The sequence below is a fragment of the Tachyglossus aculeatus genome, chromosome 1, assembly GCF_015852505.1.
Source record: "Tachyglossus aculeatus isolate mTacAcu1 chromosome 1, mTacAcu1.pri, whole genome shotgun sequence".
NCBI classification, from domain to species: Eukaryota; Metazoa; Chordata; class Mammalia; order Monotremata; family Tachyglossidae; genus Tachyglossus; species Tachyglossus aculeatus.
In genome coordinates, this window is record NC_052066.1 from 61,570,891 (window position 1) to 61,590,848 (window position 19,958).

Consider the following 19,958-nt stretch of genomic DNA (forward strand, 5'->3'; position numbering starts at 1 on the left):
AGAAGAAGGAAGAGACTTTGCAGAGGCACTGATGGGCTCTACCTGAGGCAGATGATTACTGGCCTGTGGGGGTGGAGCATAGAGGGAGGCATGGCTTTCTCTCCTTGTTCTACCCAGTAACGTGCCTATATTAATCAATGACTGCCACATAGGACCACAGCTGCGATGCCTAAAGCAGATAAAAGGCAGTTGCTTTGAATCCTGAGGAGGCATATAGGAGGCACAGAAGGAAACCCCAGGGGCAGAAGCATGCAGCAAAGCAAGAAGGAAACACTTGACAGCGGCAGTACTTGGAAGCAGAAAGAAGAAACATTGGCAGAATAAGCTCCTTTAACCACAGACTGGTATTGGATCCTGGTGGAGTGGAGTGAGGGAGAGTGTGAATGTGTCACTCCCATGCACGCTGGTAAAACTAAGGAAAAAAAACTTTCCACGATAACCTCGGTGATCAGAGGTGCGGTTTGACTGTATTACGGGTCACCGAGGCTCCCCCGTCCCAAGAAGGTCCTGGTTGGTATGAACCGGGTGCTCATGATAATTAACCATTATTATTAATAAGCCATTACCATGTGCAAAGTGCTGAGGTGGATGAGTTAATCAGGCAAGACACTGTCCCTGACCCACGTGGGACTCACAATCCACGTGGGAGGGAGAGCAGTCCCCTACTAAACTGCAAGCTCCTCGTGGGCACGGATTGTGTCTACCAAATGTATCATATTCTCCCAAGCACACAGTAAGCGCTTCATTCCATTGATTGGCTGATTGGAAAATAAGATCTTGCCCCATATTGCAGATGAGGGAGTAGGAATGAAGATCTCAAGCTTGTGGAGAGAAGGAGAAGAAAGTGGATAAATAGGAGAAAGCTGATTGAGTGCCTTAAAGCCAGTGGTCAGAAGTCTCCGCTTGATGCAGAGAGGCTGATGCAGTAGATAAGTCATGTTATGTCAAGTTGGATTTGTGTTTATTCATTCATTCATTCAATCATATTTATTGAGTGCTTACTGTGTGCAGAGCACTGTACTAAGCGCTTGGGGAGTGCAAGTTGGCAACATAAGATAAGGTCCCTACCCAACAGCAGGCTCACAGTCTAGAAGGGGGAGACAGACAACAAAACAAAACATGTGGGCAGGTGTCAAGTCATCAGAATAAATAGAAGTAAAGCTATAAGCAAATCATTAACAAAATAAATAGAATAGTAAATATGTACAAGAAAAATAGAGTAGTAAATTTGTACAAACATATATACAGGTGCTGTGGGGAGGGGAAAGAGGTAAGGCAGGGGGATGGGGAGGAGGAGAGGAAAAAGGGGGCTCAGTCTTGGTAGGCCTCCTGGAGGAGTTGTGGCCATTTGGATGGATAAGAAGGAACATTCTGGAAATGACTTGAAGAAGCAATAGAATTGGATGGAAAACTGAGTATGGGGGTTGAAGAAAAGAAGGGAACAAGGATAATGCCAAGGTTACAGGCTTGAGAGTTGGGGAGGATGGTAGTTCTGTCACCAGTGATGTGGGCCATGAAACCATGGGAGCAGTTGAAATCACTAAGGCAGTGAGTGAGTGTAGCTTGACAAGAGAAGTGTACACAGACTTTGCACCTTGACAAACACCCACAATTAGGGAGTGGAAAGCAATGGATGAGCTTGTAAAAGAGACTTGAAAAAGAACAGCCAGAGAAGTCAGAGGAGAACCAGGCTGGGATTGTGTCTGCTTATTGTTCTATTGTACTCTTCCAAGAGCTTAATACGGTGCTATGCACACAATAAGCACTGAATGCGATTGAATGAGTGAAGGAGACAACTGTCATGAAAAACAGAGATACGTAGTTTCCCAGACTGGGGAGTGGTCCGCAGTGTTGAACAGAGCTGAGAGGTCGAGGAGGTTTAGGTTGGAATACTGTCTGGCAGATTTGGCAAGACTGAGATCATTGGTGACCTTGGAGAAAGCAAGGAAATAAAGGAATCACAACCAGATTGTAGAGGGTCCAGAAGGGTGTTGGAAGAGAGGGAGCGATTGAGTAGTTTGTATTGGAGTGGTAGAAGGGACCCTGTGTCGCCCTGACTTGCTCCCTCTTTTCTTCCCCCCTCCCAGCTCCACAGCATTTACGTACATATCTGTCATTTATTTTTTACATTAATGTTTACCTCCGCCCCCTAGATTGTAAGCTCGTTGTGAGCAGGGAATGTGTCTGCTTATTATTGTATTGCACTCTCACAAGTGCTTAGTACAATGATTTGCATCCAGTAAGTGCTCACTAGTTGATCGAATGAATGAATGTTTGATAATTTAGTATCTGGATTACCATTTTCTCTCCAGTATTAAGTCATGTGTGCCCCAAAGTTCCTCAAAGTTGAATTTTGTGAGAATTTTGACAGTGGCTCTTTCAGAACTTTGTTTTTCTGGAATAAGACATTGTATATGATGCCATTTCCTCATTTCTTTTAGGACCCTGCAGGGATCTTTGAACTGGTGGAACTTGTTGGAAATGGAACATATGGACAAGTCTATAAGGTATGCCTCACTGAGTTTGTACAAAGCTCTAAATGATTTTCGATACATGAATCTACATGTTAAAGATGTCAGTGACATGCAGGCTACCTCACTCAGTTTCACAGTCTCCTCAAAACCACATGCTTTGGATTTCAGCCGCTCTCCTTTAATTGCCTATGATTGTGTTGTCTATTCTAGGTCTTCAATTTGGGTGCATTGACCTGTAATGCATACATTGTAGGATCAATACTTTACACATAAACCATTGGATTTTTGAAGTCCTTTGAGCTTTCCATACCTTTTTACTTTAATTATGTCAAGAATAAGATTTCAAACATAGAAGGTAGGCCATCTTTTACAGAGATTTTATCCTATTCAGCTACCATGACTGAGGGGCACAAACCCAAGATGACCTGGGGCATTTAGTAAGTGGCATTAAAAGAAAAATATCAACACCACGAGGAAGGCTGAACCTGTCGTGGGTTTTGGAAGTTTGGTTATTCCTAGTTGTGAGTTGGTGAGACTTAAAGGACATTGGCAGAACTGTCGAAGCCTACCGTATGATCTCGATTCTGTCAGCAATGTCCGATAGCATCGTTCTTTGGCTGTGCTCTGAATTTAAAGCCACCCAACTGAAAATAAAATGCAGTAATTTTTTCTCGGAGTAATGGGGGAACAGTTGCTTTGAATTGGGGTCCTATTCTCTTTTATTGACACCCTTCAAAGGAATGGTTCTTTCGACAATGATGAAAGTGAAATTGAAGTGAATTGGACTTGAACTAAAATTTCTTGGGTTTAAAACGTGTGGCGATGAAAATTGATTTAAAACAGCCAAACCACTATTTTATGATTATCACCAAGTAAATGTACCTCTTATTTCTGTGAGGTGAAATGGGACAGTATTTTCCACTACCACTTCTGACATTATGACCTATTTCAGAAATTCTTCTTGGAATTACTGGTACCCAGTTTATTTTCTAAATTGTTTCATTGCATTTATTAAATAACTTTAAAAAGTTCAATTGTAGTGTATGAAATTCTAGTACTTGTCAATGAATAACATGATTAAAGCCTTATTTAAAGATTTAAACTACAGAAGAATGAGGGCATAAGCCCTCATTTTCTTGGAGGCACAAGGAATATTAGTATCATCTGGAAAAATATTGTTTTAAGTGAATGTCTTCTTGAAATGTAGGACCATAGCAGACTACCAATATTTAGTTTATCTAAAGCTAATTAAGTCAAGCTTTACTTTTACCCTAACTTTAGCTGTCCTCAGGAATTTCTAAAATGAAAATAATCCTGGAGACTTGCCACTAAATTTTGAGAAATTGGCAAGGACACGTGAGGGGGATGTGGACCAATGAAGTTACATTGGTGGAAACAGCATTAGGGCAAGTTCTTAACTGAAGGGTTTCTCATGTCATGTTTTTAACTTGGAAAAGCAGGATATTTTCCTCCACTTCTTCCTAGACCTCCAATTTGTTTTTACTGGTATTTTAATGGTCTCTCTAAAGACTTCCCTTGAAAGTTCATTTGTAACTTCTGTTCATTTCAAAATGTGTGTCGCCTCACTTCAGCCAAGGAAAGACATCTGGAATTGAATTATCACAGATCAGCCTGGATTTGCTCTGTAAAGGGGCGGGGAGCAAGGAAATAGAGTTTCTGGTTGGTTCCCCTCTTCTGAAAACTACTGAGTTGGGAATACAGCATGTGCCTTTTGAAACATAAGAAAAAAACTAGTCATTAGGGAAGTTGCTCCCTGCTGCTGCAGAAAAGCTAATTGTTCCAGTTCCCTTCCTGTTAATTAAAGCTTTCATTGTCCATTTGAAAATACTGCTGGGCCACGGTGGGCAGGAGGGAAAGCCACTTAATTTTTCCTGAGGAAACAGGGCTTGGCATAAAGTAAGTGCTTAACAAATACCATTATTATTATTATTAATAGTAGTAGTAGCAGCCAAGAAGGGTATGGGCACACTGACCCTGTCGTTCATTAGTGGCCTGGTAAAGATGTTTGGCTCTATCCATTCCCTCTGGCTCTCCATCGTGCTCGTTCTCTGTTCTGCACCTCCTTTGTTCAATCTATTCATTTTGGAGAATTAGAGTAGATACTTGGAAACAAAATAGAGAAAAAGATCAAGAAATGGCAACCTTTAAGGAGAGCAACAGTAACATTTTAGGGGTTGACTAAATAGGAATGTATGGTTCCGAATGCTGGACAGTTAAAAAACAAGATAGAAAAAAATTGATTCTTTTGATATGTGGTGTTGGAGAAGGCTTTTGTGAATACCATGGACTGCCTGAAAAACAAACTAATGGATTTTAGAGCAAATTAAGCCAAATAACTCGACTTAGATTAGCATATTTGGGACACATAATCAGGAGGAGTAATTCTCTGGAGAAGACACTAGTGCTAGGAAAAGTCCAGGGAAAATGAAGAAGAGGCAGACCCGCAGCTAGATGGATAGAGACTGTAATAACGATAACGGAAGGACCGATAGAAAGGTTGCGGATTATGGCGGAGGTCAGGACATTCTGGAGAAAGCATGTCCATGGAGTCGCTATGAATTGGAAACGACTCGACAGCACTTAATATATCGGAATATTTCACGGTCTGTGAAATTTAAATTGCATCCATCTTATCGTGTCAAATACCTGTGCCCCTTTTATTACAGGCACTAGTCAGGACTGCACCTGAACCCGAACAGGACCAGTCTGCTAGGGAACCCAGTCAATCAATTAATCATACTGATGCAGCACCTACTATGCGCAGAGCACTTTACTGAGCACTTAGAAGAGAACACTGAAGTGAGACAGTGTGAACCCTACCCTTAAGGGTCTTACAGTCCAGTGGGAAAGACAGGCACAAGGCAAATTGCAGAGAGGAGGATTGGATGGATATATGGGTAGGGAAGGGCTTAAGTAGCAGTCTGTAAGGTGATCCCTATGGTTGAGCTACTGGAGGGAGTAAGTGCAGAAATGCAGAAGTGGTATAGAAATGTTGAGGTGAGTATGGAGGGTATGACTAGACTAGCAGAAAAATCAGTTGGGGAGAGCAGCCTAGAGGAAGGATTTCTAGAGAGCTTTTACAGAGTGGGTGAGCGGCCGTCCGGCCAATTTGAAGGGCAAGGGAATTCCAAGCAAGAGAAAAGGAGTAAGTAGTTGGAGGTCAAAGTTGAGTAAGTTAGGCTGAGAGAAAAGAAAAGTGAAGAGGGAGAAGAGGGTGGAAAAATGAGAGGGGTCGAGTGCCTGAAGTCAGTGGTCAAGAGTTTGTGCTTTTTGCATAGAGGAATGGGTAACCATTTAAGATTTTTTTTAAACAGCCATCTGGGGAGCAGAGAAAGAATGAACTAGAGAGGGGAGAGGCAGGAGGCAGTGAAGCCAATGTAGAGTTGACAGAGAGTCTAGTTGAAATAAACTCTAAGCTCCTTGTGGACAGGGAGCATGTCTACAAACTCTGAGAAGCAGTGTGGCCTCGTGGAAAGATCACGGGCCTGGGTTCTAATTCCAGGTCTGCTACTTTCATTCATTCATTCATTCATTCATTCATTCAATCGTATTTATTGAGCACTTACTGTGTGCAGAACACTGTACTAAGCGCTTGGGAAGTACAAGTCGGCAACATATACAGACGGTCCCTACCCAACAACGGTCTCACAGTCTAGAAGGGGGAGACAGACAACAAAACAAAATATGCTTCTCTGATGTGTGATGTTGGGCAAGTCAGTTCACTTCTCTGGACCTCACTTCCCTCGTCTGTAAAGTGGAGGTTAATAATAATAATAATGATGGTGTTTGTTAAGCACTTATTATGTTCAAAGCACTGTTCTAATGTGGGACGTGAACTGTCCAACCTGATTAGATTGTATCTACTTCAGCACTTAGTACAGTGCCTGACACATAGTAAGCGCTTAACAAATATCATTATGAAAACAAAAAACTTTTATTGTATTAGATCAGTGGTATTTATTGAGTGGTTAATGTGTGTAATAATAATAATGGTGGTATTTGTTGAGCCCTTACTATGTGCCAAGCACTGTGCTAAGCGCTGGGGTAGATACAAGGTAATCAAGGTGTCCCACGTTGGGGCTCACAGTCATAATCCCCATTTTACAGATGAGGCTCAGAGAAATTAAGTGACTTGTCCAAAGTCACACAGCTAATAAGTGGAGGAGCCGGGATTAGAACCCATGACCTCTGACTCTCAAACCCATGCTCTTTCCATTAAGCCATGCTGCTTCTTGTGTATCTCTCCTATCCACTCCAGTGTAGAGGATTGTATTAAGCACTTGGTAGAGTACAACGGAGTCAGTTAACACATTTTCTGCTTACAAGGTGCTTAGAGTCTAGAGAGGAAGACTGACATTAATTAAAAAAAATTATGGATATATGCATAAAGGGCAGCATGGCCTAGTGAAAAGAACAGCAGGCCTGGGGGTCAGAAGATCTGGATTCTAATCCCAGCTCCTCAAGCTGCTTGCTTTGTGACTTTGAGTAAGTCACTTATCTTCTCTGTGCCCCATTTACTACTTCTGTAAAATGTGGATTTAATGCCTGTGACCATCTACCTACTTAGACTGTGAAACCCATGAGGGACAGGGACCGTATCTTACCTCATTAATTTATATGACTTATAATAACTATTATGGTTCTTTTTAAGCACTTATTATGTGCCAAGCACTGTTCTAAGTTCTAGGGCAGATACAAGTTAGGTTGGACACAGTCCCTGTCCCACATAAGGCTCCCAATCTTAATCCCCATTTTACAGATGAGGTAACTGAGGTCCAGAGAAGTGAAGTGACTTGCCCAGGTTCACACAGCAGACATGTGGCGGAGCCACGATTAGAACTCACGACCTTCCGACTCTGAGGCCCGTGCCCCATCCCCTAAGCCCTGCTGCTTCTTGTTTATCTCTCCTATCCACTCCAGTGCTTAAAACAGTGCTTGCAACATAGGAAACACTTAACAAAAGCTGTAATAAATTAAGAAAATATAAGTTCTGTGGGGCTCAGGGTCAGGTGAATATCAAGTGCTAAAGGGGTACAGATCCAATTTGACAAAGTAGGAAGAGGAAGTAGCATGGCTCAGTGGAAAGAGCACGGGCTTTGGAGTCAGAGGTCATGGGTTCAAATCCTGGCTCCGCCAATTGTCAGCTGTGTGACTTTGGGCAAGTCACTTAACTTCTCTGTGCCTCAGTTACCTCATCTGTAAAATGGTGATTAAGACTGTGAACCCCTTGTAGGACTACCTGATCACCTTGTAACCTCCCCAGCGCTTGGAATAGTGCTTTGCACAGAGTAAGTGTTTAATAAATGCCATTATTATCATTATTATTAAGTAGGGGTTATGAGGGCTTGAATTAGAGGAGGCTTCTTAGAGGAGATGTGGTTTTAATAAGGCTTTCGAGTTGGGGAGAGTGATGGTCTGTCAGATATGAAGGAGTAGGGAGATTCAGGCCAGCGGGTGGATGTGGGCAAAAGGAAGGCAGCAAGATAGAAGAGATTGATGAGGAAGTGGTCATTAGAGACATGAAGTGTGTGGGCTGGGTGGTAGTAGGAAATCAGCAAAGTGAGGTTGGAGGATGTGAGCTGATTGTCAGTTAGTTGTATTTATAGAGCATAAAGCACTTACTGTGTGCAGAGCACTGCATTAAGGCCTTGGGAGAGTACAGTATAATAATATAGCAGACACATTCCCTGTTCACAGCAAGTTTACAATCTAGAATGGGAGACAGATATATAAATAAATGAAATTACAGATATATACGTATGTGCTGTGGGGAAGGTGGGGGGAATGAATCAAGGGAGCAGGTCAGGGCGACGCAGAAGGGAGTGGAAGAAAAGAGAAGGCTTAGTCAGGGAAGACCTCTTGGAAGAGATGTGCCTTCATTAAGGCCTTGAAGAGGGAGGAGAGTAATTGTCTGTTGGCTATGAGGAGGGAGGGCGTTGCAGGCCAGTTGCAGGCCAGAGGCAGGATGTGGGCAAGAGGTCGGCAGCAAGATACACGAGATCGAGGTACAGCGAGAAGGCTAGCATTAGAGGAACGAAGGGTGCAGGCTGGGTGGTAGGAGAATAGCAGGGTGAGATAGGAGGGGCCAAGGTGATGGACTGCTTTAAAGCCGATGGTAAGGAGTTTCCATCTGATGCAGAGACGGTTGGGCAAGGAGCTTCTTGAGGAATGGGGAAACCTGGACTGAGTGACTGTATTGTACTTTCCAAAGTGCTTAGGACAGTACTCAGCACACAGCACTCAATAAATGCCATTGATTGATTGAATGATTGATATGTCTACTTTCTGGTCTAGGGTGGTGGCCATTAGGATGGGAGGAAGGGGTTGATCCAAGAAGTACTGTGGAGAGTAAGTTCCACAGGATTTAGTGACTTACTGAAAGGAGTGTGGAAAAATAATAGGGAGACAAGAATAATGCCAAGGAAAGCTGGCTTCAGAGACAGGGTAGTATGGTACAGTCAGTTTTGATGTGAAATTATTTGCAGGGGTATATTTGAGACAGAGTTTAATTTTAGACATGCTGAGCTTCAGCTGCAAATGGGCTGTCCTTGGGTAAGTGTCCCGGAGGCAGAAGGAAATTTGAGATTGAAGAATAGGTGAGATATTGGGGCTAGTGAGGAAGATTTGGGAGTCACCCACATAGAGGTGACGTCTGAAAACCTTGAGAGTGGATGAGTTCTTCCAGGAGGTGAGAAGAGGATCCAGAAGAGTTAGGGGGTTGAAGGCGGGCAGAATTGGAGTCAGGGAAAGAGATGGAGTAGGAAGGAGAAGCAGTCAGAGTAGAGGGGAACCAGGAGAGAACTGTGATCCAAGTAGGATAGCGTTTCCAGGAGAAGGGGGTGTTTCCTCCCAGAGACCGCATCATCTCTGATGACAGCTCTGAGGTCTACTGTCTCAAAAATATCACCTGAGTGTGTTCTTTTTTTCTTGGGAGGCACTATTACTGGTTGTCAGTGAAGAAAATCCAGTATGCCAGATGTGTAAATCATATCTAATTGTTGTTTGCCTTATTTTGCTGGATTAGAAAAACAGAAATGAAAGAAAACCCAATGATTCTATTTCAGGGACAGTGGGGAGAAAAAACTCACACTTTTTTTTTTTAGAGGCGCCAGCTGTCTCTTGCAAAGCACCTATGGGGGACCAAAAGGAAACCCCAGTACACCTCATTAAAGCAGAGATATTTTTATAAGGACCAGACAGGGTTCTCCTGGGAACTGAGGGGAAGGATGGAAGGGGAGTTTCTCTTGCTAGATATTTATCTTTAAGGCCCCTACAAATTGGTGCTCTCTATCCTGAGGGCTTTGTGAGGTGCCCTATTGTAATAAGGAACAGTTATTAATGCAGTAGTCTCAAAGAGTGTTGCCGGTGTGAACTGAATTACCGCCTTGGGAATTCAGCCACATTTCTCTCAAGTGCATGTGCTCCTCATTATTTCAAAGTAGACTTCCTGTCTGTTTGCGTCTCAGAAAATGAGAAGCAGCGTGGCCTAGTGGAAAGATCACCAGCCAGGGAGTCAGAGGACTTGGGTTCTAATGCCAGTTCTGCCACTGGTTTGTTGTGTGACCTGGGGCACGTCACTTAACTTCTCTATGCCTCAGTTTCCTCATCTGTAAAATGGGAATTTAATCCTACACCCCCTTTCAGGTGCTACTCCGGCCACCTGTACTTCTGACCCCATTCCCTCTCATCTCATGAAATCTCTCGCTCCATCCCTCCTCCCCTCCTTAACTTCCATCTTCAACCGCTCACTCTCCACTGGTTCCTTCCCCTGTGCCTTCAAACATGCTCACGTCCCTCCCATACTAAAAAAACTCTCTCTTGACCCCACCTCATCTTCTAGTTATTGCCCCATATCCCTCCTACCATTCCTTTCCAAACTCCTTGAACGAGTTGTCTACACACGCTGCCTCGAATTCCTCAACACCAACTCTCTCCTTGACCCCCTCCAGTCTGGTTTCTGTCTCCTACATTCCACGGAAACTGCCCTCTAAAAGGTCACTGATGACCTCCTGCTTGCCAGATCCAACAGCTCATACTGTATCCTAATCCTCCTCGACCTCTCAGCTGCCTTCGACACTGTGGACCACCCCCTTCTCCTCAACGCACTATCTGACCTTGGCTTCACAGACTCCGTCCTCTCCTGGTTCTCCTCTTATTGCTTCGGTCGTTCATTCTTAGTCTCTTTTGCAGGCTCCTCCTCCCCCTCCCATCCCCTTACTGTGGGGGTTCCCCAAGGTTCAGTGCTTGGTCCCCTTCTGTTCTCGATCTACACTTACTCCCTTGGTGACCTCATTCGCTCCCACGGCTTCAACTTACTGATAACACCCAAATCTACATCTCTGCCCCAATCTCTCTCCCTCCCTCCAGGCTCGCATCTCCTCCTGCCTTCAGGACATCTCCATCTGGATGTCTGCCCGCCACCTAAAACTCAGCATGTCCAAGACTGAACTCCTTGTCTTCCCTCCCAAACCCTGCCCTCTCCCTGACTTTCCCACCTCTGTTGACGGCACTACCATCCTTCCCGTCTCAGAAGCGCGCAACCTTGGTGTCATCCTCGACTCCACTCTCTCATTCACCCCTCACATCCAAGCCGTCACCAAAACCTGCCGGTCTCAGCTCTGCAACATTGCCAAGATCCGCCCTTTCCTCTCCATCCACACCGCTACCCCGCTCGTTGAAGCTCTCATCCTATCCCGTCTGGACTACTGCATCAGCCTTCTCTCTCATCTCCCATCCTCGTGTCTCTCCCCACTTCAATCCCTACTTCATGCTGCTGCCCGGATTGTCTTTGTCCAGAAACGCTCTGGGCATGTTACTCCCCTCCTCAAAAATCTCCAGTGGCTACCAATTAATCTGCGCATCAGGCAGAAACTCCTCACCCTGGGCTTCAAGGCTGTCCATCACCTTGCCCCCTCCTACCTCACCTCCCTTTTCTCCTTCTACAGCCCACCCCGCACCCTCCGCTCCTCTGCTGCTAATCTCCTCACCGTGCCTCGTTCTTGCCTGTCCTGCCGTCGACCCCCGGCCCATGTCGTCCCCCGGGCCTGGAATGCCCTCCCTCTGCCCATCCGCCAAGCTAGCTCTCTTCCTCCCTTCAAGGCCCTGCTGAGAGCTCACCTCCTCCAGGAGGCCTTCCCAGACTGAGCCCCTTCCTTCCTCTCCCCCTCGTCCCTGTCTCCATTACCCCATCTTACCTCCTTCCCTTCTCCACAGCACCTGTATATATGTATATAGGTTTGTACATATTTATTACTCTATTTATTTTACTTGTACCTATCTATTCTATTTATTTTATTTTGTTAGTATGTTTGGTTTTGTTCTCTGTCTCCCCCTTCTAGACTGTGAGCCCACTGTTGGGTAGGGACTGTCTGTATATGTTGCCAACTTGTACTTCCCAAGCGCTTAGTACAGTGCTCTGCACACAGTAAGCGCTCAATAAATACGATTGATTGATTGATTGATTATTTAGACCGTGAGCCCCATGCAGGACAGGGATTGTGTCCTACTTGATAATCTTGTATCTACCCCAGTGCCTAGAACAGTGCTTGGCATTTAGTGAGCACTTAAGAAATACCGTGAAAAGATGGGTTCTTGATGCAAAAATCATTTTATTGGACCCTTCTCCATATAGATCTATTATAGATGAGGGAATTTTATATAATCAGTCAATGGTATTCATTGAGCACTTACTGTATGCAGAGCACTGTACTAAGCTTGTGGGAGAGTACAGTACAACAGAGTTAGTAGACAGGTTCCCTGCCCACAACAAGCTTATTGGATAGAGGGGAAGACAGATAATAATATAAATTGATAAATTATGGCTGTGTACAAAAGTGTTGTGGGGCTGAGGATGGGGTGAATACCAAGTGCCCCTTCTAGACTATGAGCCTGCTGTTAGAGAGGGATTGTCTCTCTCTGTTGCCGAATTGTACTTTCCAAGCACTTAATACAGTGCTCTGCACACAGTAAGCGCTTAATAAATACGACTGAATTGAATGAATGAATGCATAGATGGTACAGAAGGGAGAGGGATTTGGGGAAAAGAGGGCTTAATTGGGGAAGGCCTCTTGGAGGAGATATGACTTTGATAAGGTTTTTGAAGGTGGGGAGAGTGGTGGTCTGGTGTTTTTGCAGGGGCAGCGAGTTCCAGGCCAGTGGGAGGATGTGGGAAAGTGGGTAGCCACCCAGCACTTACGTTTGTCATTTTTTAAATTTCTATTTATTTCTGCCTCCCCCTCTGGACTGTAAGCTCATTGTGGACAGGGAATGTGTCGGCTATATTGTTCTATTGTACTCTCCCAAATGCTTAGTACAGTACTCTGCACACAGTAAGCTCTCAAGAAATACGATTGACAGACTGACTGACCGGATGACACCATGCTCAGGGTTGAGGATGGGAGAAGCCGTCTGCCTGAGCCGTGCTACTTGGAAGCATTGGGGGAAAGGGGAGGACCGAGGATATAGTGTAGCCGCCACAGCAGCAGGAGTGAGAGGACAGAGGATGGTCTAAACCGTATAATTTCCAAGCACTTAGTACAGTGCTCTGCAAACAGTAAGCGCTCAATAAATACGATTGAATGAATGAATATAAGATGTAGGATGGGTGCAGCGAATATCAATCATTTTGCACACATGGCTGACATAATGAGGATTTCCTAAGAGCAGAATTAATTCATTCAGTAGTATTTATTGAGCGTTTACTGTGTGCAAAGCACTTGGGATAATGATACTAATAATTATGGTATTATTAAATGCTTACTATGTATCAAACACTGTACTAAGCGCTTGGGATAATAATAATAATAATAATGGTATTTGTTAAGTGTGTGTGTGAAGGACTGTGTGTCAAGGAGTGTTCCCAGCTCTGGGAGCTAATCAGGTTGGTGATACAGTTCCTGTCCCACAAGGGGCTCACAGTCTTAATCCCCATTTCACAGATGAGGTAGCTGAGGCTCAGAGAAGTGAAGTGACTTGCCCCAGGTCACACAGACAAGTGGCGAAGCTGGGATTAGAACCCAGGTCCTTCTGACCTTCAGTCCCTTGCTCTCTCCTCTAGGCCATGCTGCTTAGGAGAGTACAATATAACAGTAAACAGATACATTCCCTGCCCACAACAAGGTTACAGTCTAGAGATGTACATCTGTAATATATTTATTCATTTATTTATGTATACTAACATCTGTGTCCCCTTCTAGACTGTGAACTCGTTGTGGGATGGCCAATTAGAAAATGTTTTCAATATTTGGCAAAGAGTCTGTTAAAAAAAAAAAACCTGGAGAGAGTGATTCAAGGAGCTTTCATGAGTTGTTAGCCAAATGTATTTTTGAAAAGGAAAAAAAAAAATCCTATGAGAGCTTCCTTTTATATTTCTCCCACTGGTCGTTTTTCAGGAGACATATATGGTATGATAAGAATATTAATTGCGGAGGACTTTCATCTGCATTCTTACAGAAGTACTCTTTCTCTTCCAATTTACGTTCCCTGGTATTTTAATGACATATGGGGCCATCAATATAATATATGCGTAAAATCCATAGATTATATTCAATCCAATTACCTTTTTCAACTCCCTGCCTTGTATGTGGCTATTAAATTCAAAGGCGATATGAAGAGATATGTTAAATCCATTTATATATATTTACATACCACAGTAGACCCTTGCAAGAGAAAACAGTTTCCTAGTTGGCTATAAAACAAACTGATGAGGGCAGTTGGGAGGTGGTTTCAGGAACTTGCAGCAGTAAGAATAATAATAATAATTGTGGTGTTTGCTAAGTGCTTACTGTGTGCCAGGCACTGTCCTAAGCACTGGGGTGGTTATAAGCAAATTGGGTTGAGCACAGTCCCTGTCCCATACCTTAATTCCCATTTTACAGTCTTTTAGACTGTGAGCCCACTGTTGGGTAGGGACTGTCTCTATATGTTGCCAACTTGTACTTCCCAAGCGCTTAGTACAGTGCTCTGCACACAGTAAGCGCTCAATAAATACGATTGATTGATTTTACAGATAACTGAGGCAGAGAGAAATGAAGCGACTTGCCCAAGGTCACACGGCAGACAAGTGGCGGAGCTGGGATTAGAACTCAGGTCCTTCTGACTTCCAGGGCTGTGCTCTACATACAAGGCCATGCTACTTCTCTAACCATCGGTAGTGGTGTTTCTGGACAGCCACATTGTCGGAGTGGTGTTTCTGGGTGTATGCGCTGTCTGTAGAGAAAATCCCGCTGGGCCTCGAATCTCACTGGGGCTCGGAGCCACTCTTGGTAACGGAGGACTCAGTCATATGGCAGTGGGTGACTAGGAGAAAGAGCAAGGGACTATTAGAAGATCCAGGTTAGGTCTCGTGGCCTGTGTGTGACCTTGGACAAGTCACATCTTCTCTGAGCCTCAGCTTGCTCACCCATAAAATGGGGTAAAAGATAGGTTGTGAGCCCCATGTGGACCGGGGACAGTGCCTGACCTCATTACCTTGCATCTATCCCAGTAATATCTGCCCCTCTAGACTATAAGTTTGTTTTGGGCAGCGAATGTGTCTGTTTACTGCTGTATTATATTCCCCCAAGCGCTTAGTACAGGGCTCCACACACAGTAAGCACTCAATAATAATAATAATAATAATAATAATGGCATTTGTTAAGTGCTTACTATGTGCAAAGCACTGTTCTAAGCTCGGGGGGTGGGGGGATACAAGGTGATCAGGTTGCCCCGCGTGGGGCTCACAGTCATCATCCCCATTTTACAGATGAGGTAACTGAGGCTCCGAGAAGTTAAGTGACTTGCCCAAGGTCACACAGCAGACATGTGGGGAAGCCGGGATTCGAACCCATGACCTCCGACTCCAATGCCCGTGCTCTTTCCACTGAGCCACGCTGCTTCTCGGAGCCACGCTGACTGACTAAATGCCTTTATTGTGTTGTTGTATATTATATGTTTTATAATAACATTGTAATAAAATCATGAGGGAATTTAAGGTCTGTGTTAAGCAGGCTTATCACATAAACTGCATCTATAAGGGCTAGGTAAAATTAGCCTCTCTGTGTCTTCCTGCCCTGGAGGGAGGGTGTGTGTGGTTGGTGGAGGTGAGATATTACTGGGTATATTCAACCCTAAATCCCAACCACAGGAGCTTCCCCCAATTCATTTTTGGAGTCCCTGGACTCTGGTCAGCTTCTGCTGGGTCCTGAAGCCCCCCAGTTTTGTTCATTCAGATGTATTTATTCAGCGCTTACTGTGTGCAGAGCACTGTACTAAGCACTTGAGAAGTACAAATCGGCAACATATAGAGACAGTCCCCTCCCAACAACGGGCTCACAGTCTAGAAGGGGGAGACAGACAACAAAACAAGTAGACAGGTGTCAATAACATCAGAATAAATAGAATTATAGAATTTTGTTATTCTTATGCAGGGTTTGAGTGTTGTACACGTTGTTTCCCAAGTTCCTGCACCCATGGAGGTGAGGTTAGTGAAGACAAACCTAACACCCCGCTCCCGGAGCTGGCTGCAGGATGTTCACAGACAAAGACTTAAAGCAGTGTGGCTCAGTGGAAAGAGCCCGGGCTTGAGAGTCAGAGGTCATGGGTTCTAATCCCGGCTCCACCATTTGTGTGCTGTCACACCTTGGGCAGGTCACTTAACTTCTCTGTGCCTCAGTTTCCTCATCTGTAAAATGGGGATTAAGATTGTGAGCCGCACGTGGGACAACCTGATCGCCTTTATCCCCCCCAGCACTTAGAACAGTGCTTTGCACATAGTAAGCGCTTAACAAATAACATTATTATTCCCATGGCCAGGGCTCCCTAGGGGTCCACATAAGCAATAGGAGTTTATCTTTTAGCCCCTTCTGCAGGCAAACATCAAGATTTGAAGTCTCAATGATATTTTATACATTCTTAACGAGGTAATACATGAAATTAAATCCAGTTCAAACCACCTTTCCCTGGCTCTACTACTTCTTCCTCCAGGACTCTCTGTACTTCCTTGGAGGCATCCCAGGGCACATGTTCTTCTTCCCATCAGGGACAGGAGCCTGGCTCCTCCAGATCCCTACTCTGAACCTCCAGGGATCCTCTCCGATTCCCTCCCTGTACTCTGTGTCCATCCAGGGCCCACAGCACAAGTTCTCCCAGGAGAAGCAACATGGCAGAGTGGATCAAGCACGGGCCTGGGACCCACAAGGTCATGAGTTCTAATCCTGGCTCTGCCACTTGTCTGCTGTGTGAACTTGAGCAAGTCACCTTGCTTCTCTGGGCCTCAGTACCCTCATCAGTAAAATGCGGATTGAGACTGGGAGCCCCACATGGGACAGGGACTGTGTCCAACCTTATTTGCTTGTATCTACCCCAGTATATAGTACAGTGCCCGGCAGATAGAAGCACTTAACAAATGGCATAATTATTTTTATTATTGTTATTATAGCTCACTCTCCTCACCTCAATATGGCTGACTGTCATATTCTTCCCCTAACCTGGCCCCTCTACGTCCTCAATCAATCAGTTGTATTTATTGAGCGCTTACTATGTGCAGAGCACTGTACTAAGCGCTTGACCTCAGTCCCCATCTCGGATTGGCGTTCAGCTCCATCTTCAAGCCGGGGCACATTGAGTGTCTCTCGTGGTTCCTGCTCCTAAGTGTGAGGGATCAGTGGAACTGATCGTCACAGAGGGAGTGGAGAAGGAACATGTTATAGAGCTTGTGATTGTCGATGATCTCCAAGGTGATATTCCAGTCCAGTTAAACTGAAAACTGTACAGATCATTTTTTGTTTGCAGTCTCCATCCTCTCTCGCAAGGATAAGGACTTTGCTTAGTAGTGATAGTATTTATTAAGCTCTGACTGCCTGCAGAGCACTGTACTTTATGAGTGTCTTTTTTGTCCCCTGTCTTCTTTCAGTCAGTCAATTCATGATTAGTAGTAATTGGTTACCTACTCTGTGCAGGACATTTCACTGACCACTTGGGAAAGTATTATAGGATTCGTAGACAGGATTCTAGCTCTCTAGAGTTTACACTATAGTGGAAGATGCAGGCACTAAAATCAATTCAGGATAGTGTGAAGAAGGTAAGAGGGGAGCATATATGTTAGTCCTTAAGTAATAGGGTTTGTAAGATAGGTACACGAGCCTGAAATCTTGCCCCTCAATTTGTTATTTATCATCAATTATTTATTTACCAGTTGATCAATTGATAAATGATTCGATAAATGGATTTATCAGTTTATTATTTATCAATGATTTATTTATCAATGTATTTATTCAGTGCGATTGAATTAATAAATGATTGAATTATACCTTACTGTTCTTATTTACTCATTCAGTCAGTCATATTTATTGAGTGCTTACTGTGTGCAGAGCACTGTACTAAGCGCTTGTAAAGTACAGTTCAGCAACAGATAGAGACAATCCCTACCCAACAATGGGATCACATCTAGAAGGGGGAGACAGACAACAAAACAAGTAGACAGGCGTCAGTACCATCAAAATTGTTATTGAGTTTTTCCTCCTCCTTGACACTGTAGTTTTTAGTTTTATCTTTCCTTATGCGTTTGTCCATAACCCCCCTCAACCCACGCATCCTCTTGACTCTAAACTCGTTGTGGGCAGGGAACGTGTCTGGTTGTCTTAGGCCGTCAGGTTGTTTCCAACCCATAACGACACCACGGACACATCTCTCCCAGAATGGCCCACTTTCCATGTGCAGTCGTTCTGGTGGTGGATACATAGTTTTCTTGATAAAAATATGGAAGTGGTTTATCATTGCTGCCTTCCATGCAATAAACTCGTCTCCGCCCTCGACTCTCTCAATCAATCAATCAATCAATCAATCGTATTTATTGAGCGCTTACTATGTGCAGAGCACTGTACTAAGCGCTTGGGAAGTACAAATTGGCATCACATAGCTGCTGCCCAGCACGGGTGAGTTCTGACTTGTAGCAGATTGCCTTCCACTCGCTAGCCACTGGCCAAGCTAGGAATGGAATGGGTAGGCCTCTGCTTGACTCTCCCTCCCGTAGTCGAGACTGGTAGATCAATCAGTCAATCGATTGTATTTATTGAGCGCTTACTGTGTGCAGAGCACTGTACTAAGCGCTTGGGAAGTACAAGTTGGCAACATATAGAGACAGTCCCTACCCAGCAGTGGGCTCACAGTCTAGAAGAGTGGGCTACTGGAAACTCTCCAGGTGCAACCCTGAGAAGGGAATGTGTCTGCTGGCTCTGTTATATTGTACTCTCGCAAGTGCTTAGTACAGTGCTCTGCACATAATAATAATACTAATGTCATTTATTAAGCGCTTACTATGTGCAAAGCACTGTTCTAAGCGCTGGGGAAGTTACAAGGTGATCAGGTTGTCCCATGGGGAGCTCACAGTCTTAATCCCCATTTTACAGATGAGGTAACTGAGGCACAGAGAAGTTAAGTGCCTTGCCCAAAGTCACACAGCTGACAAGTGGCAGAGCCAGGTTTTGAACCCATGACCTCTGACTCCAAAGCCCGTGTTCTTTCCACTGAGCCACGCTACATAATAATAGATTGATTCTTAGATTGTCACCTCCCAACACACACTTCAGGAGGTCATGGACTGTTGTGTATGTCTCATCTGTGTACTATTTTTCCCAGAGCTGGGCACATAGTAGCCACTTAATAATGTCATTCTACTACTACATTAACTTCTCAATCAGTCAGTCAATCATATTTATTGCGTTCTTACGGTGTGCAGAGCACTGTACTAAGCGCTTGGGAGAGTATGATGTAACAGTTAACAGACACGTTCCCTGCCCACAATGAGCACACAGTCTTTATTTTACTTGTACATGTCTATTCTATTTATTTTATTTTGTTAGTATGTTTGGTTTTGTTCTCTGTCTCCCCCTTTTAGACTGTGAGCCCACTGTTGGGTAGGGACTGTCTCTATATGTTGCCAACTTGTACTTCCCAAGCGCTTAGTACAGTGCTCTGCACACAGTAAGTGCTCAATAAATACGATTGATCGATTGATTACAGTGACGTGGCTCAGTGGAAAGAGCACGGGCTTTGGAGTCAGAGGTCAGGGGTTCAAGTCCTGGCTCTGCCAATTGTCAGCTGTGTGACTTTGGGCAAGTCACTTAACTTATCTGTGCCTCAGGTACCTCATCTGTAAAATGAGGATTAAGACTGTGAGCCCCCCTTGGAACAACCTGATCACCTTGTAACCTACCCAGCGCTTAGAACAGTGCTTTGCACATAGTAAGAGCTTAATAAATGCCATTATTATTATTGTTATTTTTATTACAGTGGGAGACAGACTTTAATATAAATACATAAATTACAGATATTTACACATACGCTATGGGGCTGGGAGGGAGGATGAGTAAGGGAGCAAGTCAGGGTGATGCAGAAGGGAGTGGGAGAAGAGGAAAGGAGAGCTTAGGGAAGGCCTCTTGGAGGAGTTATGCCTTCAACTCCAGAGAAGCAGCCTGGCTCAGCAGA

General features: G+C 44.4%; 1 protein-coding gene across 8 annotated transcripts in view; it reads left to right on the forward strand.

Moving 5' to 3' along the window:
* The window catches only part of TNIK (TRAF2 and NCK interacting kinase), a 560,172-nt gene that overhangs the window by 103,926 nt on the left and 436,288 nt on the right, over positions 1-19,958 (forward strand). For all 8 annotated transcript variants that reach the window (XM_038749188.1, XM_038749204.1, XM_038749246.1 and 5 more), the window contains exon 2: positions 2,442-2,507. In XM_038749188.1, the coding sequence (XP_038605116.1) occupies positions 2,442-2,507 (66 nt within the window). The remainder of the gene's footprint in view (positions 1-2,441; positions 2,508-19,958) is intronic.